The sequence below is a fragment of the Chiloscyllium punctatum genome, chromosome 9 (genome assembly GCF_047496795.1).
Source record: "Chiloscyllium punctatum isolate Juve2018m chromosome 9, sChiPun1.3, whole genome shotgun sequence".
Classification (NCBI taxonomy): domain Eukaryota; kingdom Metazoa; phylum Chordata; class Chondrichthyes; order Orectolobiformes; family Hemiscylliidae; genus Chiloscyllium; species Chiloscyllium punctatum.
Window position 1 is genome coordinate 5,012,267 of NC_092747.1, and position 27,358 is coordinate 5,039,624.

A 27,358-nucleotide genomic window follows, 5' to 3' on the forward strand; every position below is an offset into this window, starting at 1 on the left:
TTAACAAGTACTTGGATTAACCCTTGCAATGTCCTAATATTTCAGGCTATATGTGACGTGGAGGAAAGTGGGGCTGGCATCAACAGATTGGCATATTCTTGATGGACTGAAGGGTCTCTTCTATATTGTGTGATTCTATAGTAATAAACATACCAGGAATAGGCCATTTGGCCCCTCTAGACTGCTCTGCTGTTCTGTAAGCTCATAACCTTCAAGGCTATGGGCCTGGTGTTGGAGAGTTGGACTTGTATAGGTAGGAGTACATTTTTTGGCAGTACAGACTTGATGGATCGAAGGGCCTCTGGTTGTTCGGGAATTGGGCAGATGATGAAATTTAACTTCACTTCAATAAATCTGAAGTTGAAAGCTTGTCTTGATGGTGGCAACTGTGATGGGCCACACCAATTGTTGTGAAAACCCGTCTTGTTCGCTGGTGCTCTCCTTAGGGAGGGTAATCTGCCGTCCTCAGCCAGTCTGGCCTACATGTGACTCCAGACCCATGGCGGTGTGTGTTAACTCTTGACTGCCCTCTGAAATGGGCCAATGAGACCTTCCATTCGAAGGGCATTTGGGGATGGCCAACAAATGTTGGCCTCATCAGTGATGCCCACACTCTGTGAAGAGAATAGATAGAGAGGCCAGCTGTGGTGAAGCAGTTGAGGTTGCCTCCATGTGACCCCAGTGCCTCGAAGGTCACATCTGTGTCCAGTAAAAGTGTAATGTCAACCCCATAGCATAGGCCCTGGGGCAGAATGCAAGGAGACAATGAGCAGTGGTAATGTCAGGGCCTCCAGACTGGATCCAAAGGATCGCAGTGTGTAGGTAAGCCATGGAGAAATGGGATGAGAAGAACTCTCTTCACACAGAGTCGGGGGAGGGGGGTAAGCAGTGGATCTTTGGAATTCCCTACCCCAGACAGCTGCAGAAATTAGATCGAGTACGTTCAAGACAGAAATGTGGGGATACTGTGGGGAAGAGTGGCTTTGCAGGAGGTGATCACCCATGAGCTAGAACGGCTGAGCAGGTTCATGGGGCTGAATGGCCTTCTCCTGTTACTGAGAATCCTTCTATGGCTGTGCCAACTAGGCTACAGGAAGGGTGATGAGAGTTGGAAGCCATTCTACTGTTAAGCTCTGCTTAGACATTCTACCCCCTGTGGATTATCTCCCTTGGGTGCCCACCAGATGACGGTGGCTACCAGTTGGTTTGTGAGGGTCAGGAAAGTCCATGTGGCAATGGGTGGGGGAGGGGAAGTGCCAAACCTACTCCAAGTCTCCCTGGCACCCAAGCCTGGGGTCAGAGATGACCATGAGCTGTTGTCACTGATTGAGATGTTGTGTACAGGCAGTGAGAGCGTAGTGGGTCAGGGAGTCACTCAGCTTCCTACCGAGCGCTGCTGACTGTAATCGGTCAGTGAGGTGCCCTCTCCCTGCCATTCCAATGTGGGCACCGACCCATTCCAAGTCAGGGAGGTGGCAGTGGGTCTAATCCAGCCGCCCACTTCATTGGCACCGTGTCCATCACTTTCAACACTTACCACCGACGCTCAGTAGCAGCAGTGTGTACCATCTATAGAAATTGACCAAGCTTCCTTCGACAACACCTTCCAAACCCACGGCCACTTCCATCTGAAAGGACAAGGGCAGCAAGTAGAGTTATACAGCACAGAAACAGACCCCTCGGTCCAACCAGTCCACACTGACCATGTTCCCGAACTAAACTAGTCCCACCTCCCTGCTCCTGGCCCATATCCCTTTCCGAACCTTTCCTATTCATGAACTGATCCAAATGTCTTTTAAATGTTGCAACTGCACTGACATCCACTTCCTCTGGCAGTTTGTTCCACACACGAACCACCCTCTGTGTGAAAGAAGTTGCTCTTTATTTCTTTCTCCTCTCACCTTGAAAGTATGCCCCCTGGTTTTGAATTCCCCCACCCTGGGGAGAAAAGTTTTGCTATTCAACACGTCGATAGCCCTCATGATTTTCTAAACCTCGGTCAGGGCACTCCTCAATGTCCTACAGAATTGAAAAGCCCCAGCCTTTCCAGTCAATTTTTATATCTCAAGCCTCCAATCCAGGCAAAATACTTGTAAATCTTTTCTGAACCTTTTCCAGCTAAATAATATCCTTCCTGTAAGTGGGTGACCAGAACTGGACACAGTATTCCAGATGAGGCCTCACCAATGTCCTGTACAACCTCAACATAACGTCCCAACTCTTACACTCCGAGGTCTGAGTGAGCGATGAAGGCAAGTGTGCTAAACGCCTTAACCCCTCTGTCTACCTGTGACACAAACTTCAAAGAATTATGTATCTGAGCCCCTAGATCTCTCTGTTCCAAAACACTACCCAGGCCCCTTACCAGAAACTGTGTAAGTCTGCCTTTGTTCACTTTACCAAAATGCAATTTCTCGCATTTATCCGAATTAAACTCCATGTGCCACTCGTCGGCCCATTGGCCCAATAGATCAAGATCTGTTTGTAACCTTAAATAACCTTCTTGGTTGTCCACTTTACCACCAGTTTCAGATCAATCTGAAAGCTTACTAACCATGCTTCCTGCATTCTCATCCAAATCATTTACATAATTCGCAAACAAAATTGGACCCGCCCCCTGCAAGTTCCCCTCCACTCTCATTCCTGATTTAGAAATATATTGCTGTTCCTTCACTGTCACTGGGACACAATTCTGGAATTCCCTCCCTATGGACATTGTGGGTCTACCCACAGCACACGGACTGCGGTGGTTCAAGAAGGCAGCTCACCCCCCACCTCCTCAAGGGGCACCTAGGGTCAGGCAATAAATGCCGACCCAGCCAGCGATGTCCGCGTCCTGTGAAAGACATTTTGAAAACTCTGTGGCTTTGTGCACTCTCAATGTTGAAAGAGAGCGAGTGTCTGGGCCCTGGGCTCTGAGGAGGTGCCTGGTACAATAACGCAGGCAGCCCTGATGTTAGAGAGACATGGTGAAGATATCACACCCTCCCATAGACTCAGGAGTGAAGCCAATTCTGTTATCAAGAGCAGAGGTTGAGATGATTACATGTGTACAGCACAGAGTCATTCACAAGTCGCCCTGGTGATGAGGAAGTCAAACACTTAAAAACAAAACAAACCATAAAATCCCGAACCATACATGTCTGAATGAGGTGTTCCAAATGAGATCTGGGCACCTTATTTAAAGAAGGATAGGGGCAGGGCAAAGGGGATTTGCTAGAATGATACTGGGAATGGAGGATTTTTGACACCAGGAAAGATTAGAGAGATTGGGCTTATTCCCCTTGGAGCAGAGAAGATTAAGAGGTGACCTTATTGAGGTGTTTAAAATTATAAACAATTTTGACAGGGTAAAGGAGGATATTCTGTTTCCTCTAGTTAATGTGTCAGTATCTAGGGGTGACAAATTCCAGATTGTCAGCAAGAGGAAGTGGTGTAAGTAGGTACAATTACAACACTTAAAAGGCATCTGGATGGGTATATCAACAAGAAGGGTTTAGAGGGGTATGGGCCAAGCGCTGGCAAATGGGACTAGATTAGGTTAGGATATCTGGTCAGCATGGACGAGTTAGACCGAATGGCCTGTTTCCATGCTATACATCTCTATGACTCTGAGAGCTGAGAGTGAGATGAGGGGAGTTGTTTGGATTTGGAATGTGCTGCCTGGGAGAGTGATGGGGTTAGGTTCCATAGGATGGTTCAGAGGAGAGTTGGATATATATTGGAAAGGGCTGAAGTTCGTGGGTTACCGAGATAGGGCCAGAGGATGGGATGAGCAGGGTGGCTCTTTCAGGAGCTGGTACACACACTATGGGCTGAATGGCTTCCTTCTGTACTGAAAAATGCTATGATTCTAGGCATCATCTTCAAAACCTTACAAATGAGGAGAATTAGACAGGCTGATAATTGCAGAAACTTGCAGACTGCAAAGTCATTCAAAATGAGCTGGTTATAACCGTAGTGTGCACAAAGAAATTGGTTGGAGGCCATTCAGCCCATTGACCCAAAGCAAGTCTTAGCAGGACTTATACACTTAATGGTAAGGGCCTAGGGAGTGTTGCTGAACAAAGAGACCTTGGAGTACAGGTTCATAGCTCCTTGAAAGTGGAGTCGCAGGTAGATAGGATAGTGAAGAAGGTGTTTGGTATGCTTTCCCTTATTGGTCAGAGTATTGAGTACAGGAGTTGGGAGGTCATGTTGTGGCTGTACAGGACATTGGTTAGGCCACTGTTGGAATATTGTGTACAATTCTGGTCTCCTTCCTATCGGAAAGATGTTGTGAAACTTGAAAGGGTTCAGAAAAGATTTACAAGGATGTTGCCAGGGTTGGAGGATCTGAGCTACAGGGAGAGGCTGAACAGGCTGGAGCTGTTTCTCCTGGAGCATCGGAGGCTGAGGGGTGACCTTATAGAGGTCTACAAAATTATGAAGGGTGTGGATAGGATAAATAGACAAAGTCTTTTCCCCGGGGTCAGGGGGTCCAGAACTAGAGGGCATAGGTTTAGGGTGAGAGGGGATAGATATAAAAGAGACCTAAGAGGCAACTTTTTCACACAGAGGGTGGTACGTGTATGGAATGAGCTGCCAGAGGATGTGGTGGAGGCTGGTACAATTGCAACATTTAAGAGGCATTTGGATGGGTATATGAATAGGAAGGGTTTGGAGGGATATGGACCAGGTGCTGGCAGATGGGACTAGATTGGGTTGGGATATCTGGTCGGCATGGACGGGTTGGACCGAAGGGTCTGTTTCCGTGCTGTACGTCTCTATGACTCAATGATACAATCATGGCTGATATTTGCATTTCCAATTCCAATTCATCCCCAGATGTTTCTTTGCTCCCTGCAATAATGGAGACCCATCAGCTTCATCGTTGAAATGTTCTGCAAGAATTGTTATTCTGTGTTTTTTTGTAAACCTGACCAGTTTGTATGCAATCAGATAAAGAGTAACCAAGCTGTGCATCTTAATCAGCTGTGCCATCTCTCTGCATCACATCAACACTCATGAGAGACTGCAAAAACAGATACAAAATAATAATTCATTTTCTTCAAAATTTGCCTGGATTCTTGCAATGTCTCAGCAGATTCTACCCTCCTGCCTTGGGTTGCTTGTGTTTTCTGTGATCAAGAACTCTTTGCTCTCACTTTCTCCATTCGAATAAATGTTTAGCTTCTCTAACTCTCCTGCCGGATTGCAGAACATCACACCTCCCCACATTATGTTCCATCTGCCAGATTTTTGCCAACTTCTTATATCTTTCTCTATCCCTCGATAGACTCTGTCATCCCTGCTCTCACCTTTCCACCTATTTATCACAAACTTGGTACATTTCCCTCCATCATCCAAGTCCTTGATATATATTGTCAATAATGGTGGCCCCAGCACTGTGGCACACATAACAAGTTACAGATTGCCATCCTAAAATGCTGCCCTTAACCCAACTCTCTGTCTTATATTGGTTAACCAGTCCTCTATCCTTCTAATATATGACTTCAACACATCGGCTATTAATCAGTGACGTATGTACAGTGTTTTATTGAATGCTTTCCGGATCATCCCATAGATTAAATCCACTGTCCCACTTTCTCTACTCTGATTTTTATCTTGTCAAAGAGTTCTTGTAAATTTCTCAGGCATGATTTCCCCTTCATGAAGCTGCACTGATTCTGACTGATCAGATTATGTATATCTACACGCTCTGCTATCAACATCCCGAATGATGGACTCAAACGTTTTCCCAATAGCAGACGAGAAGCTAACTGGACTTGTCTCATTTTCTTTCACATTAAAGGTGTTACATTGGTCATTTTCGAAGCCTCTGGGACTTTTCCTCGATTCCTTAAAAATTGTTTTAATCCATCCACTATCTCCGGAGCTATTTCCTTTAATACCCATGGAAGCATCCCAAAACATCCAGGGAACATACTGGTCTTTAGTTTCATTCGTTTCCCTGGCACATGTTGATTGGAATATTTATTTCCTCTCCTCCTTTTGCCCCTTGAATATTTAATAATTTTAGGATGCTTCACTGTCTTCTACTCTGAAGATTGACATAAAATATCTGTTCAACATTTCTGCCATTTTTTCCAGCCTCGTTCTTTGCAGAGTCTATGATTGGCATCTCTCTTCCTTTTTATGTGCTTAAAGAAGCTCTTGCTGTTCATTTTGATATTGCTTGCACGTTTACCCTCAAAATTTATTTTCTCCTTAGTTTTAGACCCTCCAATAGTGCGGTACCCCCTCAGCACTGACCCTCTGACAGTGCGGCACTCCCTCAGCACTGACCCGCCGACAGTGCGGTACCCCCTCAGCACTGACCCTCTGACAGTGTGGCCCTCCCTCGGCATTGTACGATGAATGTGATACATGTACTACTCTTTTACTTCCATTGGTGTGGTTTTAATGGGGCACTTTCACATGTTTTATTTTGGATTCAAGTTTCTAATTTAAAACGTCATGTGTCACTTCATTTGCAAACCACTTGCATCAGCTAGTTTAACGTGCTGAATATTTAAAAATAATCTCCCCTCTCAGCTGCTTTCTTTCTCTCTCTCTCTCTCTCTGCCTCGATTCATAGTTTGTGCAGAAACTCTTGAATCGCACAGGAAGTGTGTGTGAAACTATCATGGGATGGTGAGTAAATGGCCCACAGTCTCTCTGTAACTCACTTGGCCAATCAACCTGGCAATTTCCCCATCCCTCTCTGTCTCTCCTCACTCTGAGCTCCTCTCTGACTCACTCACTGAGAGTTTGATGAGGGAAATGAAGAATGTGAGAAAACATGAGGGTCCAATGCATCTGAGATGGATTCTTCAAATGAGAACCAGGCAGCACGGTGGCTCAGTGGTTAGCACTGCTGCCTCACAATGCTAGGGACCCAGGTTCGATTTCACACTCGGGTGAGTTTGCACATTCTCCCTGTGTCTGTGTGGGTTTCCTCTGGGTGCTCCAGTTTCCTCCCACAGTCCAGGGATGTGCAGGTTAGGGTGGAATGGGCCATGCTAAATTGTCCCACAGTGTCCAGGGATGTGCAGGTTAGGGTGAATTGGCCATGGGAAATTGTCCCATAGTGTCCAGGGATGTGCAGGCTAGGTGGGCTGGCCATGGGCAATGTGGGAAAGGGGTGAGTCTATGTGGGCTGCTCTTTGTAGGGTTAGTGTGGACTTGATGGGCCAAATGGCCTGTTTCCACACTGTAGGGATTCTAAATCATCCAGCTGCAGAGGAACATAAAGAAATAGGAGCAGCAGGTGGCTATTCAGTCCCTCAACGCTGCTGGTCCATTCTACAGAATCCCTGTCAATCTGCTATCTCAATGCAGTTTCCTGCAGTATTTCAATGTGTTTATCATTGAGAAATCTGTCGATTTCTATCTGGAACATTTACCCCGTGAGTCCTTCCTTGTGTAGCAAAGTCAATAATTCACAGAATGGTCCAGTACAGAAAGGCCACCTCATACATGGAATCGGAAGGGTTGATATTGAGGTATTCTTGAGCATCAGCTGCTTTGATGATGTTACCGGGCCCATGGGGCAAGCAGAGTCCGATCTGAGACTCTGACTAGTTTTGGTAAGAATGTCAACTGTGCCTTTTTTTAGTCCCGTGGTTGTCTAACCTCAGTTTATGAGTTGGACTGGCTGAGGAGAAGGTGTCAAATGGACTTCCATCTTGGGTTTTTACTGAACAGTCCACACGAAAGATTAAACCTGTGTCCGACAGTACACAGTATTTAGAGATATAGCAGACTGTCATCTTGATGAGACCTGATTTAAAGACTAGTCCACAAACTCGACTCCCGAATTTCTGTGTCTACACCTGTCTGGTTTCTCTTCTGGTGTTTCTGTTCTCTCTGTGGCTCCACTCCAGTTTCTGCCTCACTCTCCAAATGGTTGTCTCTACCCCCTTAACCCCATCCACATTGTGCTATTTATGCCCAGTGAACAGCCACTCTGGGATATCATGGCATAATTGTTCCAGGTTCCCAAAACCTTGGATAGCAACATCCTCCAACACCAAGCTCTCTCTCCCTCTCCCTCTCTCTCTTTGTCTGTCTGTCTGTCTGTCTCTCTCTCTCTGTCTCTTCTCACCTCCCTCTCTCCTCTCTCTCCTTCTCACACCTACCTACTTACTCTCTCTCACTCCCTCCTTCCCTCCTCTTATTTTTCTCCCTCTCTCACACAAACTCTCTTTCACTCTCTCTTTCACTCTCACTCACTTACTCTGCCTCTATCCCTCTCTCAGTCTCTCACTCTCACTTAGACTCTTACACTCTCTCTCACACACTCTGTCTCATACATACTCTCTCTCTCTCTGATACACCTCTCTCTGACACACACTCTCACACACAGACACTTTCTCTCACACACACGCTCTCACACACACACCCTCTCTCTCACACACTCCGTCTCTCTCTCACACATACACACCCTTTCTCTCACTCTCTCACACACACTCCCTCTCTTTCACACACACACACTCCCTCTCTTTCACACACACAGAATCTCTCTCTCAAACTCTCTCTCTCATTCTGTCTCACTCTCTCACACACCTCTCTCTATCACTCACACACACGCTCTCTTACACACCCTCTGTCCCCCTCTCTCACACACACATAGTCTCTCTTACACATCCTCTCTCTCTATGTCACTCTCTCTCTCACACACACATCCTCTCTTTCATCTCTCTCACACACACTCTCACAAACATACGCTCTCCTCTCTCTCACACACACACACACACACACACATCCTCTCTCTCTCTCTCTCTCTCTACCTCACACTCTCTCACACACACATCCTCTCTCGATCTCATACATACACACTTTCTGTCACACATATACTCATACACATGCACCCTTTCTCTCACTCTCTCTCACACTCTCTCTCTCCCTCTGTCACTCTCACACACAGACACACCCTCTCTCTCTGTGACACACACTCTCTCTTTCTCACTGACTCTTTCTCAGACTCTGCCTCTATCTCTCTCTCCCTCCCTAACCCTCCCATAGGGCTGTGCAGTGTCTGACAGGGGGTGGTTGGTTTTTCGGATGGGATTCAGCGATTGATTTAGCACCACCCCAGTCCCACACTGCATTGCTGTGGCGCCTGTATATGTGTGAGGAGGGAGAATTGTGACAGAGAGGAAGAGAGCTGCACAGACTGGTGCTGACTGACTGAGCATCTGGCATGTGCACAGATTGACATATCTGTTTAGATCTTTAATGGGTTTGAACAAAAATAACTTGTGGTTAGCCCAAGTTCCTCTTGTTTCTAAAGATAGTTGCGAGATAACACCCCTCTCAGAGCAATGCCCACACCCTCAGGCCATTCAGCCCAGCATGACCTCTGCTGTCCCAGCATGTTTCAGTCAGCATTGATCTTCCACAGGGGCCTTCCTGACCACCCCCACATCATTCCAGCCCCATCCCAAATGTTTATTTCACTTCCAGTGAAACACATTTGTTCCATTGCCTTCCCCCGGGGGGAGGGCTGGATCTGTTTGTATTGTCCAGGGACCAGTTTATTACTGGTGAGATCAAAATTATAGAGTCATAGAGATGTACAGCACGGAAACAGACCCTTTGGTCCAACCTGTCCATGCTGACCAGATATCCCAACCCAATCTAGTCCCACTTGCCAGCACCCAGCCCATATCCCTCCAAACCCTTCCTATTCATATACCCATCCAAATGCCTCTTAAATGTTGCAATTGTACCAGCCTCCACCACTTCCTCTGGCAGCTCATTCCATACACGTACCACCCTCTGTGTGAAAAAGTTGCCCCTTAGGTCTCTTTTATATCTTTCCCCTCTCACCCTAAACCTATGCCCTCTAGTTCTGGACTCCCCCACCCCAGGGAAAAGACCTTGCCTATTTACCCTATCCATGCCCCTCATAATTTTGTAAACCTCTATAAGGTCTTCAGCCTCCGACGCTCCAGGGAAAACAGCGCCAGCCTGTTCAACCTCTCCCTATAGCTCAGATCCTCCAACCCTGGCAACATTATTGTAAATCTTTTCTGAACCCTTTCAAGTTTCACAACATAGGAAGGAGACCAGAACTGCACGCAGTTTTCCAACAGTGGCCGAACCAATGTCCTGTACAGCTGCAACATGACCTCCTGTACTGAATAGTTGGGAGTATGTTACTGGAAAAGCACAGCAGGTCAGGCAACATCTGAGGAGCAGGAAGATCGATGTTTTGGGCCAGGGCCCTTTATCAGGATGCTGCCTGACCTGCTGTGCTTTTCCAGCATCACACTCTCAACCCTGATCTCCAGCATCTGCAGGCCTCACTGTCCCCTGTACTCAATACTCTGACCAATAAAGGAAAGCATACCAAACGCCTTCTTCACTATCCTATCTACCTGCGACTCTGCTTTCAAGGAGCTATGAACCTGCACTCCAAGGTCTCTTTGTTCAGCAACACTCCCTAGGACCTCACCATTAAGTGTATAAGTCCTGCTAAGATTTGCTTTCCCAAAATGCGGCACCTCTCATTTATCTGAATTAAACTCCATCTGCCACTCCTCAGCCCATTGGCCCATCTGGTCAAGATTCTGTTGTAATCTGAGGTAACCCTCTTCGCTGTCCACTACACCTCCAATTTTGGTGTCACCTTGTAGCTGGTTGTGGTGATGGTTCCCGTGAAACTGCCATTGATTGTCGGAAAAACCCATCTACTTCCCAAATGTCATCCGGGGAGGGAATCTGCCATCCTCACGAGGCATGGCCTGCAAGTGAGTCCAGACCCACTGCAATGGGGTGCTCCCTGAAATGGCCCAAGCCAATCACTGTTCACGGGGCAACATGTGACACCCACAAAAAATAACAACCAGAGAGGGAGAGGAGAAATATTTTTTAAACAGAGTTTTATGGGATGTTCTAAGGACAGGTCCCTGGACCCAAAATGTTAACTCTGCTTTCTCTCCACAAATGCTGCCAGACCTGCTGAGCTTCTCCAGCAATCTCTACTTTTGGAAGGTAAAGGCTTTTCTGATTTGTTCCTGGATGTTCCCGGCTCAGCCAGCTTTTATAGCTTTTTGAACTCAGTTCTTTCAGGAAGGCCAGTTCAGACTCGACTCCATCGCTGTGGGTCTGGAGTCACGTGTAGGCCAGACCGAGTCAGGAAGGCAGATTTCCTTCCCTGAAGGGCATTAGTGAACCAGATGAGTTTTTCCTGATAATCGGCAATCATTACGTGGTCATGGTGAGGTTAGCTGTCTGTTTAAGGTTTTACTGATTTTTGGCCACGGTTGGATTTGAACCTGTGTCCTTTGATCACTTGAATCTGGGGTTTGTGATTTGACCCCCTTCGCCACCAGCACCTTCCCCAAGAGGACAGTGAAAGCGGGGCTCAATCGTGCCTTGCAGTGGGGAATGAGCCGGATGGTTCCAGGGAAGAAACGTGCAAGGTTACGGTGGGAGGAGCAGGAAGGGGGTGTTACTGGGTAGCTCTTTTATGGGTGCAGTGGGCCGAATGGCCTGGCACAGTGTGTTGGAATGCAATGGTCATTGTGTTTGCGTTTCTCCTTCACCGCAGGAGTGTCCGAGAGACTCGATGGTGAAGGCCTGGGCTGCAGTGACCATGGACTGAGCCTCATTTGGGAGCCATGTTGTTTGAGGAAGGGGAGATGAAAATTGGGGACTGGCTCCGCGTTATCCACCTGGAGCAGTACACGAAACAGTTTATGGATAATCGGTATCGGCAGGTGTCTGACTGCTGGGCTCTTAGCAATGACGATCTCTTCCGAATTGGAATCTTCCTTCCTGGTCACCGCAAGAGGATTCTGACTGCTCTGAACAAGACTCGCCTGGGCACTCTGACCCCTGACCCCCCATACCAGGAGGCCCTGACCCCTGACCTCCCGTACCAGGCGGCCCTGACCCCTGACCTCCCTGTGGTGCCGCCACAGAAGCCAATCCCCAAGAAGAGGAATGTCTACCCTGGTGATCGGCGACCAGTCCCGGCCTCTCAGCCCCCATTGGACAAGGCCCTGCCCCCCATTCCTCCCAGACAGACTCCAGGCCGTCCCCCTGAGAGAGTGGTGCCTGTGCCCCGTCCCCGCAGCTCCCCCAAGACCCCCCTGAAACCCCCCAGCTCACCCCCTCCCCAGGTGCCGCTGAGTGAGACGCCTCGGCGGGATCTTGCTGTGCTTCTGCCGCAACAGGATGGGCTCGGGCCTGGACTGAACAACGCACTCCTGCCGCCGCTTCTCACGCGGCCCCCGCTCCTCAATCCAGCCCCAGCCCTCGACTCCAGGTAAGTCCCTCAAGGAAGGATTATGGAGGGTGAGTGGGCAGCACTCACGAGGCACTCCATTATCACTCATTCATTTAAACTCCATCCTCCCTTCACTCACTCCCACTGAGCCCTCCCTCACCCCCTGTCTATCTCTCTCACTCTGTCTCGCTATTGCAAACTCTCTCCCTGTCATTCTCTCTCTCTCTCTCTCTCATCTCTCCCTCTATCACTATCTCTCTATTGTTCTCACTGTCTAGCTGTCCCTCTCTATCGCTCTCCCCCTCTATCACTCTCCCTCTCTCACTCACTCTCTCGCTCTCTCTCTCTCTCTCTCTTGCTCTCTCTCTCTCTCTCTTGCTCTCCCTCTCTCTAGCGGTCTCTCGCATTCTCTCTCTGTTGCTCTTTCTCTATCATTCTGTATCACTCTCGCTCTCTAACACTCACTCTCTCTCCATATTATTCTTTCTCTATCACTCCCTCTTTCTATTGCTCGGGCTCTCTGTTTTTCTCCTGCTCTCTCACTCTATCTTTCTTGCTCTCAATCACTCTCTCTTTCAATTTCTTTATTTTTGGTGTGTGCTCTCTCTCTCTCTCTCTCTCTCTCTCCCCCTCCCTGTGTACATGGGATATATGATATTTGTTTGTTTGCTTTAATGATATTGGAAATTGGTGAAAATCGATGATTTTGCCAGCAGTCAGGATGAATCTGATTGGCTAATGGTATCCTTGGTGTTGAAACTAGAAGCACTATGTACCAAGGAGGTGATGTTGAACTTGTAGAAGATGCTTGATAGGCCTCAGCTAAAAGATGGAGGATCAAAAATAGGCCATTTAGCCCATCGAGATCACTCCACCATTCTATGAGATCATGGTCAGTCTGATAATCCTCGACTGTACTTTCCTGCTTTTTTCCCCGTTACCCGTGATTGCCTGACTGATTAACAATCTCTCTCTCTCAGCCTTGAATATCCTCAGTGACCCAGCCTCGATCGTGTCTGTGGTAACGAACTCCACAGATTCACTCCCCTCTCATCGAGAGGAAATTTCTCCTCATCTCAGTCTACAATGGGTCACCTCCTTATTCTGAGCTGATGCCCCTTTGGTCCCAGACTCTCCAATGTGGAGGTACACCCTCTCCCCATCTACTGTCAAGCCCCTTAAAAAGCTTATCTGCTTCAATAAGCTCAATCTTCTAAACTCCAACGATTCCAGGCCCAGGTGAGCACAGATGACAATTCTCTCAAACTGGAAGGGGCTGGAAGTGGTTTAGACACTGTTGATGGAGGAGAAGCAAGTGGAACAGTTAGTGAGGGGGCCCAGGGCTAAAGGGAGTGATGGTGGCACTGTGGTTAGCACTGCTGCCTCTCAGCGCCAGGGACCCAGGTTCGATTCCTGCTTCGGGCGACTGTCCGTGTGGAGTTTGCACATTCTCCCTGTGTCTGTGTGGGTTTCCTCTGGGTGCTCCAGCTTCCTTCCACAGTCCAAGGATGTGCAGGTTAGGGTGAATTGGCCATGGGAAATTGCCCGTAGTATTCAGGGATGTGTAGGTTAGGTGCATTAGTATGGGTTTAATGAGGATATTGGAGTAGGGGAATGGGCTTGGATGAGTTACTCTTCGGAGGGGTGGTGTGGGCTTGTTGGGCCAAATGGCCTGTTTCCACACTGTAGGGATTCTATGATGGTGGTGATGAAGGGGAAGGTCGCAAGATGGGAAAGTGGGCTGAATGGCCTCCTTTCTGGGCTTTAACTGGGATTTTAATTGATCTGTGAGCCCCTTCTGGGAAGAGAGAGAGATTTTGACTTTGGTCTGGGGATTCTGTCTAACGTTGGAGTGGGGAGGAGGGGAAGACTAGGGGTTGAAGCAGATGAGTGCTTCAAATGCACTTGACATAAGAACGCCCTAACGAGGGGCAGGAACAGGCAAAGGTTGAGAATAATCGGCAAAAGGTGTAAAAGTGATCCGAGGATAAACCTTTTAGGGATTAGGGTTAGGTCTGGAATGTACAGTATACTGTGTGCAGTTCTGGTCATCACATTACAGGAAGGATGTGGGGGCTTTGGGGAGGGTACAGAGGAGGTTCACCAGGATGTTGCCTGGTCTGGGGGGGGATTTTAGTGATGACAGGAGGTTGGATATACTGTGTTTGATCTCACTGGTATGCAGGATTGACCCACTCAAAGTTTATAAGATTGTGAATGGTGTGGATCGTGCGGAAAGGGTGAGGCTATTTCTCAGGGTGGAGGGATCAATTACGAGGGGACACCCCACAGGATGGGGCTTGGGGTGTGGGGTGTGGGCGGTAGAAGTTCAAAAGAGAGGTGCTAGGCATGTATTCCACACCAAGGGTGGGGAGGGCCTGGAACGTGCTGCCTGAGGAGGGGGTGGATGCAGACACAAAAGCAGCATTCAAGAAGCCCCTGGACGGATACAGGAACAGGAAGGGAATGGAGGGATACGGATCCAGTCAGTGAAGACAGTTTCAGGGCAAAATGTGTTGGTGCAGGCTTGGAGGGCCGAAGGACCTGTACCTGTGCTATACTGTCTGAGTGTGTAGGGGAGGCGCTGAAAGGGAAGAGTTGACCGAGTCGGGGGGAGAAATGGCACAAAGTGAGGTACTCGTTTGGAGACTAACACTGAGCTGCCCAAAGGAGTGGAATCTTGCTGTGCTGTCAGAGCTGGGGGCTGTGTCTCAGTGGGTTGACCGGGACCCAGTGGTTCGGGTGCATTGTGCACAACTCTGCCTCTTGCTGTTTGGGGTTAGGTGGCATTTTTCCCGGAAATTACAGCGACCTGCAGATGGGGAAATCCTGAGGGTCTCTGAACTCAAAAAGATTTCTGTGAGTGCGGCACTCCCTCAGTACTGACCCTGCGACAGTGCGGCACTCCCTCAGTACTGACCCTGCGACAGTGCGGCTCTCCCTCAGCACTGACCCTGCGACAGTGCGGCTCTCCCTCAGCACTGACCCTCCGACAGTGTGGCACTCCCTCAGCACTGACCCTCCGACAGTGCGGCACTCCCTCAGCACTGACACTCTGACAGTGCGGCACTCCCTCAGCACTGACACTCTGACAGTGCGGCACTCCCTCAGCACTGACACTCTGACAGTGCGGCACTCCCTCAGCACTGACCCTCTGACAGTGGGGCACTCCCTCAGCACTGACCCTCCGACAGTGCGGCACTCCCTCAGCACTGACCCTCCGACAGTGCGGCACTCCCTCAGCACTGACCCTCCGACAGTGCGGCACTCCCTCAGCACTGACCCTCTGACAGTGCGGCACTCCCTCAGCACTGACCCTCTGACAGTGGGGCACTCCCTCAGTACTGACCCTCTGACAGTACGGCCCTCCCTCAGCACTGACCCTCTGACAGTGAGACCCTTCCACAGTACTGGTTGAAATCCCGTGCTGGGATTTGGAGAGAAGGCAGAAGCTCGGCTAACGGGGAGTAGAATTGGTTTGGCGGGCCAAATGGCCGTGTTGTGTGCCATAGCTGTCTCTGCGTGTTGGAATTTCTGGCCTCGCTTTCAACGGCCAAGTCACCCTGAGGGCACTCTGTAAATGCAGAGGTGTTGTTGTTGTTGCTGTGGGCCCAGCCTGGCTGTGATTTGTTTTGATGTGCCCCTTTTAAGACGTGTTGCACACCTGTCGGTGCTGGGACTCCACCCACCCATTGTCTGGCAGCACCTGAGCTGATCCAGCTGCATTTTACTATCGCCCTGCAGGGGAACGGCCTCACCCCAGGCTTCGGGGTGTTGGGGGAGAGGCTGCATTGGTGATTGGGTCGGATAGGGATCGTAAGTATTTCCTAAAACCCCCCCCCCCAACCTCCCATCCCCAGGAAAAGGGCAGCGACTGGTGAAGAATGACAGCAGCGCTGTGATTGGTGGTCCCCGGGCAGGTGAGATACACCTTTCATAAGGTAGACAAAGACCACGGAGCAGTTTGTGTGTGTGTGTGTGTCTCCCTCTCTCTGAGTCTGTTTCTCTCTGTCTCTGTGTCTCTCTCTCTCTCTCGCTCTGTCTCTCTCTCTCTCTCTCTCTCTCTCTCTGTGTCTCTCCAGCTCTAACCCTTACCTCACCCCACTTCTACCCTCCCCACCTTAAGCAGGTGTCACTGGCAGGAGAATTGTGCTGATGGATAAACAAAAAGCAGCTAAACTCCTGATTGTGGTGTTCCGAGAGAGAGAGAGAGAGAGAGAGAGAGAGAGAGAAGGGGGAGGAGAGAGAGAGAGAGAGAGCGAGGGGGAGGGGGAGGGGGGAGAGAGGGAGGGCGGGGGGAGCAGGAGGGAGGTCCCCTTGTTTTGTTGCAGTCTGGAATTTTGAGTTCTTGCCTTTTTGCCTCCGACCGAAATCCTCATGTGTTTCTTTGTGACTTCCACACTCGACAGCCCCCAGTTCCCAGGGGGTTACCCCCGCCCCTCGTTAATCACTGTACCCCAGTAACAGTACTGTCCCAGTTTGCTCGGAGTCCTGGGTCACTCCCTCTCCCTCCCTCCCCCATACCCACTGATCTGCTCCAGCTCCCGCTCCCAGCAACGCCTTGAAATTTCCAAATCTCACCCTCGTCTCCAAATCCCTCTGGGACCTTGTAGCCTCCTTTATTACTACACTCCCACGGTTCTGACCTCGGGAATGTTCCCAATTTTTAACCGCAGCACCATTCTCTTCTGCCTGCACCCCAACCTCTGGAATATTCTCTCTCTCTCTCTCTCTCTCTCTCTCTCTCTCTCTCTCTGTCTCTCTCTCTCTCTCCCCTTTAAGGGCCTTCTTAAAACCACCCTGTTTGAGTGAGTGTTTGATCACCTATCCCTCACGTCCCCTGATGTAGCCAGGGGTGGATTGTCTTTGTTGAACACTCCTGTGAAGTGTTTTGGGATGTTCTGCTTTGTTGTTATAAGACACTGAAACTCTTTGCATGATTTGGAATTGCCTCTCGAACAATGTTTTGTTAATTATCATTCTTTTATTATACTGTAATGTGTCCACCACTGTGCCTATTGCCCTGATGTGTCAGGAATTACTGGCTGCCTTGCGTGCTCTGCATTTCTCATGCCCTTTATTCAGCCCTGAGTATGATGGAGTAGTTTGTTCTGTCCACGTAGCACCCTCGGTGCTGGAGGAGCGGTGTCTTGTTTTTACTGTGTCCGTTGTAAATGTTTCTCAAATTACAAAATTGTACTCACTTTCACTATTCCCTCGGGCAGCCTGCTCCACTCATCTACCCCCCTCTGGGTAAAGAACGGCCCCTCTCCCCTGTCACCCTCTCAACCTGTAATATCCCCCACCCTGGGGAAAGGCTGTTGGCTGGACACCTGACCTGGTCTGATTCCCAACCCAGTCGGACAGAGAAAAGGTCTGCAGCTGAGGAAGTGGAACAGGGGGATAGTGAGAACAGGTCGGCATTGCTGTGTTCTTCCAGCCTCCAGCCTGTCTACTTTGGATTCCAGCGTCGGCAGTTTTGTTTGTCTCTAACCTGTAATCTGATTGGTAGGATCATAAAGCAGCGAAGAGTGCCATTTGGCCCATTGTACCTGTGTTAGCCCCTTTTAAAGAGCTATTTCTCAGCATCAGAGCCAGGCTTTGTCACAGGAACAGGAACATGCCATTGAGTCTCAACGATGGAAGATCCCAGCCCACCAGGGCAGCAGATAAGGCTGAAACTTTCACAGCAATCTTCAGCCAGAAATGCCGAGTGGATGATCTATCTCAGCCTCCCCAGTGGTCCCCAGCATCACAGAGACCAGTCTCCAGCCAATTCGATTGACTCCACTCTATATCAATAAATGGCTGGAGACATCTGAATACTGTAAAGACTATGGGCTCTGACAACATTCCAACAATAGGACTGAAGACGTGTGCTCCAGAACTTGCTGCTCCCCTAACCAAGCTGTTCCAGTAGAGTTACAACACTGGCATCTCACTGACAATGTGGAAAATTGCCCAGGTAGGTCCTGTACATAAAAAGCAGGACAAATCCAACCCGGCCAATTACTGCCCCATCAGTCTCCTCTCGATCCTCAAGTGATGGAAGGTGCCACCAACAGTGTTATCAAGCAGCAGCTGCTCAGCAATAACCTGCTCAGTGAGGCCCAGTTTGGGATCCTCCAGAGTCACTCAGCTCCGGCCCTCATTCCAGCCTTGGGTCAAACATGGACAAGAGAGCTGAATTCCAGAGGGGAGGGGAGAGGGGGACAGCCCTTGACATCAAGGCTACATTCAACCGAGTGTGGCATCAAGGAGCCCTGGCAACACTGGAATCAATAGGTATCAGGGGGCAAACTCTCCGCTGGTTAGAGTCATACCTGACACATGGGAAGATGGTTGTGGTTGTTGGAGGTCAGTCATCTCAGCTCCAGGACATCTCTGCAGGAGTTCCTCAGGGAATGTCCTAGGCCCAACCATCTTCAGCTGCTTCATCAATGATCTTCCCTCTACCATAAGGTCAGAAGTGGGGATGTTCACCAACGATTGCACAATGTTCAGCAGCAGCAATCCTGTGGTGAGTAACTCCCCTCCTGACTCCCCAAAGCCTGTCACCATCTACAAGGCACAAGTCAGGAGTGTGATGGAATACTCCCCACTTGCCCTGGATGGGGACAGTTCCAACTCAAGAAGCTCGACACCATCCAGGACAAATCAGCTCCTGTTTGATTGGCCCCACATCCACAAACATCCACTCCCTCCCCCACCGATGCTCAGTAGCTGCAGTGTATATCATTCCCACGATGCACTGCAGAAATTCACCAAAGATCCTCAGACAGCACCTTCTAAACCCATGATCACTTCCATCTAGAAGGACGAGGACAGCAGATAGGTGGGATCATCACCCCCTGCAAGTTCCCCTCCAAGCCCCTCACCTTCCTGACTTGGAAATATATCGGTGTCCCCTCACTGTCGCTAGGTCAAAATCCTGGATACCCTCCCTAAGGGCATTGTGAGTCTACCCTACAGCACATGGACTGCAGCAGTTCAAAAAGGCAGCTCACCCCCACCTTCTCAAGGGGCAACTAGGGCTAGACAATAAATGCTGGGCCCAGCCAGTGACACCCACATCCCACAAAATGAATAAAGAACAAAGTCCCTCGAGCCTGTATTTATGAGAGCCTCGGATGCTGCCTGACCTGCTGTGCTTTTCCAGCACCACACTCTCGGCTGTGATCTCCAGTATCTGCTGTCCTCACTTTCTCATCGTTAGTCTGCAGGTACCTCAGTTATCCAGGGGTCTGCCACTTAATCTCCTTATTGAATGGAAGTTCTGAAATGTATTGGAGGTGGTTCAGAGGAGGTTTGCCTGCAAATGAAGTTAGCAATAACAGGCCTGTTTTAAAAAATACAAACACCCATTGTCTGGGTGGAGTTTGCACATTCTCCCCGTGTCTGCGTGGGTTTCCTTCGGGTGCTCCGGTTTCCTCCCACAGTCCAAAGGTGTGCGGGTTAGGGTGAATTGGCCATGCTAAATTGCCCATTGTGTTCAGGGATGTGTCGACTAGGTGCATTAGTCAGGGGGATATGTAGAGTAATAAGGTAGGGGAATGGGTCTGGGTGGGATACTCTTTTGGGGTCGGTGTGGATTGGTTAGGCCAAATAGGCTGTTTCTACACTGTAGGAGAAAGTGAGGACTGCAGATGCTGGAGATCAGAGCTGAAAAATGTGTTGCTGGAAAAGCGCAGCAGGTCAGGCAGCATCCAAGGAACAGGAGAATCGACGTTTCGGGCATAAACCCTTCTTCGGGAATGAGGAAGGTGTGCCAAGCAGGCTAAGATAAAAGGTAGGGAGAAGGGACTTGGGGGAGGGGCGTTGGGAATGCGACAGGTGGCAGGAGGTTAAGGTGAGGGTGATAGGCTGGAGAGGGGGTGGGGGCGGAGAGGTCAGGAAGAAGATTGCAGGTCAAGAAGGCGGTGCTGAGTCTGAGGGTTGGGACTGAGAAAAGGTGGGGGGAGGGGAAATGAGGAAGCTGGAGAAATCTGCATTCATCCCTTGTGGTTGGAGGAAGATGAGGTGCTCTTCCTCCAACCCTCGTGTTGCCATGGTCTGGCGATGGAGGAGTCCAAGGACTTGCATGTCCTTGGCGGAGTGGGAGGGGGAGTTAAAGTGTTCAGCCATGGAGCGGTTGGGTTGGTTGGTCCGGGTGTCCCAGAGGTGTTCTCTGAAACGTTCCACTCCAACCAACCCAACTGCCCCGTGGCTGAACACTTTAACTCCCCCTCCCACTCCGCCAAGGACATGCAGGTCCTTGGCCACCTCCATTGCCAGACCATGGTAACACGATGCCTGGAGGAAGAGCGCCTCATCTTCAGCCTAGGAATGCTCCAACCACAAGGGATGAATGCAGATTTCTCCAGTTTCCTCATTTCCCCTCCCCCCACCTTATCTCAGTCCCAACCCTCAGACTCAGCACCGCCTTCTTGACCTGCAATCTTCTTCCTGACCTCTCCGCCCCCACCTCCTCTCCAGCTATCATCCTCACCTTAACCTCCTTCCACCTATCGCATTCCCAACGCCCCTCCCCCAAGTCCCTCCTCCCTACCTTTTATCTTAGCCTGCTTGGCACACCTTCCTCATTCCTGAAGAAGGGCTCATGCCCGAAACGTCGATTTTCCTGCTCCTTGGATGCTGCCTGACCTCCTGCGCTTTTCCAGCAACACATTTTTCAGCTCTGTTACTACACTGTAGGGATCTTTATGATTACACAAAGTCAACATGGACCTACAAAGGGGAAATTGTGTTTGGAAATAGAGGTTTATAAAATTAAGAGGGGCATGGATAGGGTAAATGGCCAAAACCTTTTTCCTAGTGTTGGGGAGTCCAGAACTAGAGGGCATAGGTTTAGGGTGAGAGGGGAAAGATATAAAAGAGACTTAAGGGGCAACTTTTTCACACAGAGGGTGGTACATGTATGGAATGAGCTGCCAGAGGATGTGGTGGAGGCTGGTACAAATGCAACATTTAAGAGGCATTTGGATGGGTATATGAATAGGAAGGGTTTGGGGGGATATGGGCTGGGTGCTGGCAGGTGGGACTAGATTGGGTTGGGATATCTGGTCGACATGGACGGGTTGGACCGAAGGGTCTGTTTCCGTGCTGTAAATCTCTATGTGAGAGGTTGTTTTGCACAGGGGAGTGATGGTAATACGCTGACATGGATTGAGAATGGTTAGCAGACAGGAAACAGAGAGTGGGGATAAACGGGTAATTTTGAGAATGGACGACAGTGATAAAGAGTGTGTTGAGGAGGATGTAAGGAGGTTTCAGGGTAATCTAAACAAGTTAATAGTGGACAGATGTGTATAAGGTGGATAAATGTGCAATTGTCTAAATTGGAAGGAGAACAGAATGTCTTACAGTCTCATCTGCTCATTATGTGCGTTTCCTCAACGTGAAACAGCTGTAACACAATTGATGAAAACCCTGTTTGTAAAACGTGAATGTTCACACTTATGCGCTGGCTATTACAAGATTCCATCCCCAACATTTCAATTCTATTTTTATTGCACTATTTTCTACAGCGCAAGGTCACACAAGCACGCAACTACTGGGTTAGAGCACAAAGGACTGTACTTAGAAGATGATAGATTAGGGAATGTTGATGTACAAAGGGATGTGCACGATCTTGTACACCGGTCACCGTGTGCAGGTACAGCAAGCAATTAGGAAGGTAAATCGTACACTGGCTTTCAACTGCGACAGGATTTGAGTTGAGAATCGGAATGTTATACAGTGAAATTATACAGGGCCTTGGTGAGACCACCCCTGGAGTACTGCCCACAGTCTTGGTCTCCCTCCCTAAGAAAGGGTATACTTACCAGAGGGAGTGCAGAAAAGGTTCACTAGGCTTTTACCAGGTGTGGTAGGACTGTCCTACGAGGGGAGATTGGTTTGACCAGGTCTGTGTTCACGAGAGTTTAAAAGGATGGTGGTGGTGGGGGGGGGGGGGGGTGGGGGTGGAATCTGATTGAAACATACAAAATTCAAACAGGATTGGACAGACTGGCGGCAGGTCCAGGACAAGGGGTCCCAGTCTCTGGACATGGAGGAGGCTATTTCTGACCTAGAGATGGAAACATTTCTTCACTCAGAGGGTGAGGCACTTGTGGAATTCCTCTCTGAGGAAGTCAAATCCGATTCAAAAGGAATAATCGTTTCTCTCTCCTCAGGAGCTGTCTGACGTGCTGAGTTTCCCTCGCATTGCCTGTGTTTGGTAGCACACACTGTAACGTATAAGAGCAGAAGGAGGCCGTTCAGCCCATCGAGTCTGCTCTCCCATTCGCTCAGATCGTGGCTGATCCGATCATCCCCACTTTCCTGCCTTTTCCCCAGAACCCTCGATTCCTTAAAGCTCCATCTGTCTCAGACTTGAATACAGAGGGAATATGCAGGTGGGGGGTGGAGAGAGAGAGAGAGAGAGAGATCCCAAGGAGGCAGTGGGGAGAGAATGGGTGTGGTACAGGGGGAAAGCTGGATGTTGGGGTACAAAGAGAGAGAGGTGAAGGAGAGAGTCTGGAGGCTGAGCTCTCTTCCTCAGGTCAGTCTCTGCTGTACAAGATGATTGGCTGCTATTCATTATTCACTCAATGTCAAAGGAAATTATTTATTTTAAAAAAACCGAGGAGTGCTACCTTTGTTTTACCTCTGTGGTTCCTGGATGGTCTGGCTCTCTGCTGTGTCTCAGTGAGAGAGAGAGAGAGAGAGAGAGAGACTATGCAGGAGCACAGCTCCCGGTCACAGACAGGGCTGGGGAGTTTATTGCAGGAAGTTCAGTTTAACTTGTTTCCCCTCTCACAAAGCGCTGAGCAGGAAGTAACTCTTATTTGCTGTGAATTACTGATTGTGCCAAACAAAACGGCAGAGTTTGGATATTCATTTCTGGCCTTGACTTTGAGCTGAATCGTTGGGGTGTCCTTGGAGCTGGTGCGTTGAGCAGGACTGAAGGATCTTTGTCCCAGGAGACTCGGGGAGTGATGGTTGGACCTATCGTTTGGCTGCAAGTGTTGTGAGGTAGAGTTCGTGTCTAATCTCTCAGCGAGGAACTGGCTCACCGATCTCCTTCTCAGGAACATTCCTGTGTGTTTGAGGAATGTTGGAAGTGACCTCTGGGGGGAGGGGGTCTTATTTTCCACCTTGCTGATTCCTGCACAGCTCGATTCTCCACACCCACCCCGACACCCCCCCCCCCCCACACCCCTTCCACCTCCCCCCCCCCCCCACTCCCACCTCCTGCCACACCCACTCTCACCTCATACTTGGGGCTGAGCTCCCCACACATTGGCATCTTCTGGGATCACGGGGACTCCACGAAACAGTCAAGAGGGTTTGAGAGGGTTTCTTTTCGGGAGACCCTTCCCTTTCCCTTTCACTGGAGCACAGACCACCCTGGGTCACCGCATCAGCGTGTGCAATGCTCAGGTACTGAAACCCCCCCCACCCATGGTGGGGTGGGGGGGGGGAGTCACCCTTTCAGGGGGTAATTGACCCTCAATGACCTGCCCCTCCATAACCAGCATGCCCCCACCCTCCCCCATTCCAGTGGAGATCCTTTTACAATGGTGAGCCCATCACACCCACTCCATCCCCTCCCACTGCCCGCTGCATCCCCTTCCACTCCCCTCCCACACCCTCCCTCCATCAACTCCCAACGTGGTGCCACTGTTTAAGAAGGGTGGTAAGGACAAGTTAGGGGACTACAGACCAGTGAGCCTGACCTCAGTGGTGGGCAAGTTGTTGGAGGGAATCCTGAGGGAGAGGATGTACATGTATTTGGAAAGGGAAGGACTGATTAGGGATAGTCAACATGGCTTTGTGTGTGGGAAATCATGTCTCACAAACTTGATTGAGTTTTTTGAGGAAGTAACAAAGAGGATTGATGAGGGCAGAGCAGTAGATGTGATCCATATGGACTTCAGTAAGGCGTTCAACAAGGTTCCCCATGGGAGACTGATTAGCAAGGTTAGATCTCACGGAATACAGGGAGAACTAGCCATTTGGATACAGAACTGGCTCAAAGGTAGAAGACAGAGGGTGGTGGTGGAGGGTTGTTTTTCAGACTGGAGGCCTGTGACCAGTGGAGTGCCACAAGGATCGGTGCTGGGCCCTCTACTTTTTGTCATTTATATAAATGATTTGGATGTGAGAATAAGAGGTACAGTTAGTAAGTTTGCAGATGACACCAAAATTGTAGGTGTAGTGGACAGCAAAGAGGGTTACCTCAGATTACAACAGGATCTGGACCAGATGGGCCAATGGGCTGAGAAGTGGCAAATGGAGTTTAATTCAGATAAATGCGAAGTGCTGCATTTTGGGAAAGCAAATCTTAGCAGGACTTATACACTTAATGGTAAAGTCCGAGGGAGTGTTGCTGAACAAAGAGACCTTGGAGTGCAGGTTCATAGCTCCTTGAAAGTGGAGTCACAGGTAGATAGGATAGTGAAGAAGGCGTTTGGTATGCTTTCCTTTATTGGTCAGAGTATTGAGTACAGGAGTTGGGAGGTCATGATGCAGCTGTATAGGACATGGTTGGAATATTGTGTGCAATTCTGGTCTCCTTCCTATCAGAAAGATGTTGTGAAACTTGAAAGGGTTCAGAAAAGATTTACAAGGATGTTGCCAGGGTTGGAGGATTTGAGCTACAGGGAGAGGCTGAACAGGCTGGGGCTGTTTTCCCTGGAGCATTGGAGGCTTAGGGGTGACCCTATAGAGGTTTATAAAATCAGGAGGGACATGGATAGGATAAATAGACAAAGTCTTTTCCCTGGGGTGGGGGAGTCCAGAATTAGAGGGGCGTAGGTTTAGGGTGAGAGGGGAAAGATATAAAAAAGAGACCTAAGGGGCAACTTTTTCACACAGAGGGTGGTACGTGTATGGAATGAGCTGCCAGAGGATGTGGTGGAGGCTGGTACAATTGCAACGTTTAAGAGGCATCTGGATGGGTATATGAATAGGAAGGGTTTGGAGGGATTTGGGCTGGGTGCTGGCAGGTGGGAATAGATTGGGTTGGGATATCTGGTCAGCATGGACGGGTTGGACCAAAGGGTCTGTTTCCGTGCTGTACATCTCTATGACTCACTACCCTCTCACTCCCCTCCCACCCCCCTCCCACCATGCCATCCCTTCCCACTCCCCCCATTCCTTCTCCATCCTCTCTCATTCCCTTCCAACCCCTCCCACTCCCCTCCTACCCCCTCTCCATCCTCTCTTATCCCCCCTCCCACCCCTCTATCTCCGACGCCCCTCCCATTCCTCCCAACGCTCCCTCTCCTTTTTCCACCCAGTTCCCTCTATCTCCCCCGTACCTCCCCTTTTTTTCCTCCCTTCCTTCCTCTCTTCCCTTCCACCCCCCCCTCCCTCACTGTCCCACCTCCATGGACCTCCCCCACCCCAATTCCCTCCGATAGGTCCTTAGACTTTGCAAGGTTTCTGAGGCAGTGTCAAGGTGGGGAGTTAACTTTCCCCTCCCCAACCAGACCCTGCTATTCCACTACCCCCCCCCCCCCCTCCGCCGCTTCCAGGTGAGCAGCCTTGGAGTGGGTAGACAGTGTGGAGGGTGAATTCCTGGCCTGGTTTGACCGTGATGTGGGGGTTCCACCCCACTACCTGTCAGGGTCTGGGGTCAGACATGCCATCACTGTCTCCTTTGGTCAATCTCACCTTGCGCCTGTATGCGGCCTTTCGAGGGGCGTTGGGTACTTTCCCTGCCTATCTCTCTCTCCGTGTGTGTGTGTGTGTGTCTCTCTCTCTCTCTCTCTCTCTCTGTCTCTCTCTCTCACTCTGTGTCTGTCTTTTTGCTTGTGCGTGTCTCTCTCTCTCTCACTCCCTCTCTCTTACTCGTCACTCTCTCTCTCTCTCTCTCTCTCTCTGTCTGTCTGTCTGTCTCTCTCTCTCTCTCTCTGTCTCTTTCTCTGTCTCTGTCCCTGTCTCTCTATCTCTGTGTCTGTCTGTCTCTCTCTCTCTCTCTGTCTCCCTCTCTCTTACTCATCTCTCTCTCTCTCTCTCTCTCTCTCTCTCTCTCTCTCTCTCTCTCTCTCTACCTGTGAGTGTCTCTCTGGTAGTTTTAAGGGACTTTCTGTTTCTGATATTTCATTCTGTGTTTTCCATAATAGCACACTCTTAGCTAACCATCTGAACTGAAAAGCTCATTAATCAACAGCGGTGATTAGTTGGGACTTTTTCTACACTTAGGGATTAACTCAGCTCCTTCATTAACCCTAACCCTGACCCGGACCCGACCCTAACCCTATCACAGGTCTTTTCCCTGGGGTGGGGGAGTTCAGAGCTAGAGAACATAAGTCCCTTTTATATCTTGCCCCTCTCACCCTTAATCTATGGGGCAACTTTTTCACACAGAGGGTGGTACGTGTATGGAATGAGCTGCCAGAGGATGTGGTGGAGACTGGTACAATTACAACATTTAAGAGGCATCTGGATGGGTATATGAATAGGAAGAGTTTGGAGGGATATGGACCAAGCGTTAGGATTGGGATGTCTGGTTGGCATGGATGAGTTGTTTCCATGCTGTACATCTCTATGACTCTATGAATGTGCATTTATATAGCACCTTTTACAGCATCAGGAAATTCTAAAATGCTTCAGAACCAATTAAGTACAAGCTGAAATGAGCTCAGACCTTTGAGTGCAGGAGTTGGGATGGCGTGTTGAGGTTGTATGGGACAGTGGTGAAGCCTCTTCTGGAGCACTGTGTCCAGTTCTAGTCGCCCTGTTACAGGAAGGATATTATTAAACTGGAGAGAGTTCAGAAGAGATTTCCCAGGATGTTGCCGACTATGGAGATTTGGAGTTGTAAAGATAGCTGGATTTTGCTTTCACTGGAGCTGAGGTTGAGAGGTGAATTTGTAGAGATTTATAAAATCATGAGAGGCATGGATAAGGTGGGTGTCTTTTCCCTAGGGTGGGGGGGGTTTCAAGACAAAGGGGCATATTTTTAAGGTGAGGGGGAAAGTTAAAAAGGGACATAAGGGGCAAATTTTTAACAGAGATGAGATGGTATGTGGAACAAACTTCCAGAGGAAGTAGCGGATGGGGCACATTTATAATGTTTAAAAGACACTTGGACAGGTCCGTGAATAGGAAAGGGTTGTAGAGATATGGGCCAGGAACAGGCCT

The 27,358-nt window shown here is 49.4% G+C and overlaps 1 protein-coding gene across 1 annotated transcript in view; it reads left to right on the plus strand.

Moving 5' to 3' along the window:
- LOC140481047 (arf-GAP with Rho-GAP domain, ANK repeat and PH domain-containing protein 1-like) overlaps nt 1-27,358 on the plus strand; it is a 181,416-nt gene that overhangs the window by 31,908 nt on the left and 122,150 nt on the right. The window contains exon 2 of the mRNA XM_072576641.1: nt 11,543-12,262. Coding sequence (XP_072432742.1) covers nt 11,613-12,262 — 650 coding nt within the window. The 5' untranslated portion in view covers nt 11,543-11,612. The remainder of the gene's footprint in view (nt 1-11,542; nt 12,263-27,358) is intronic.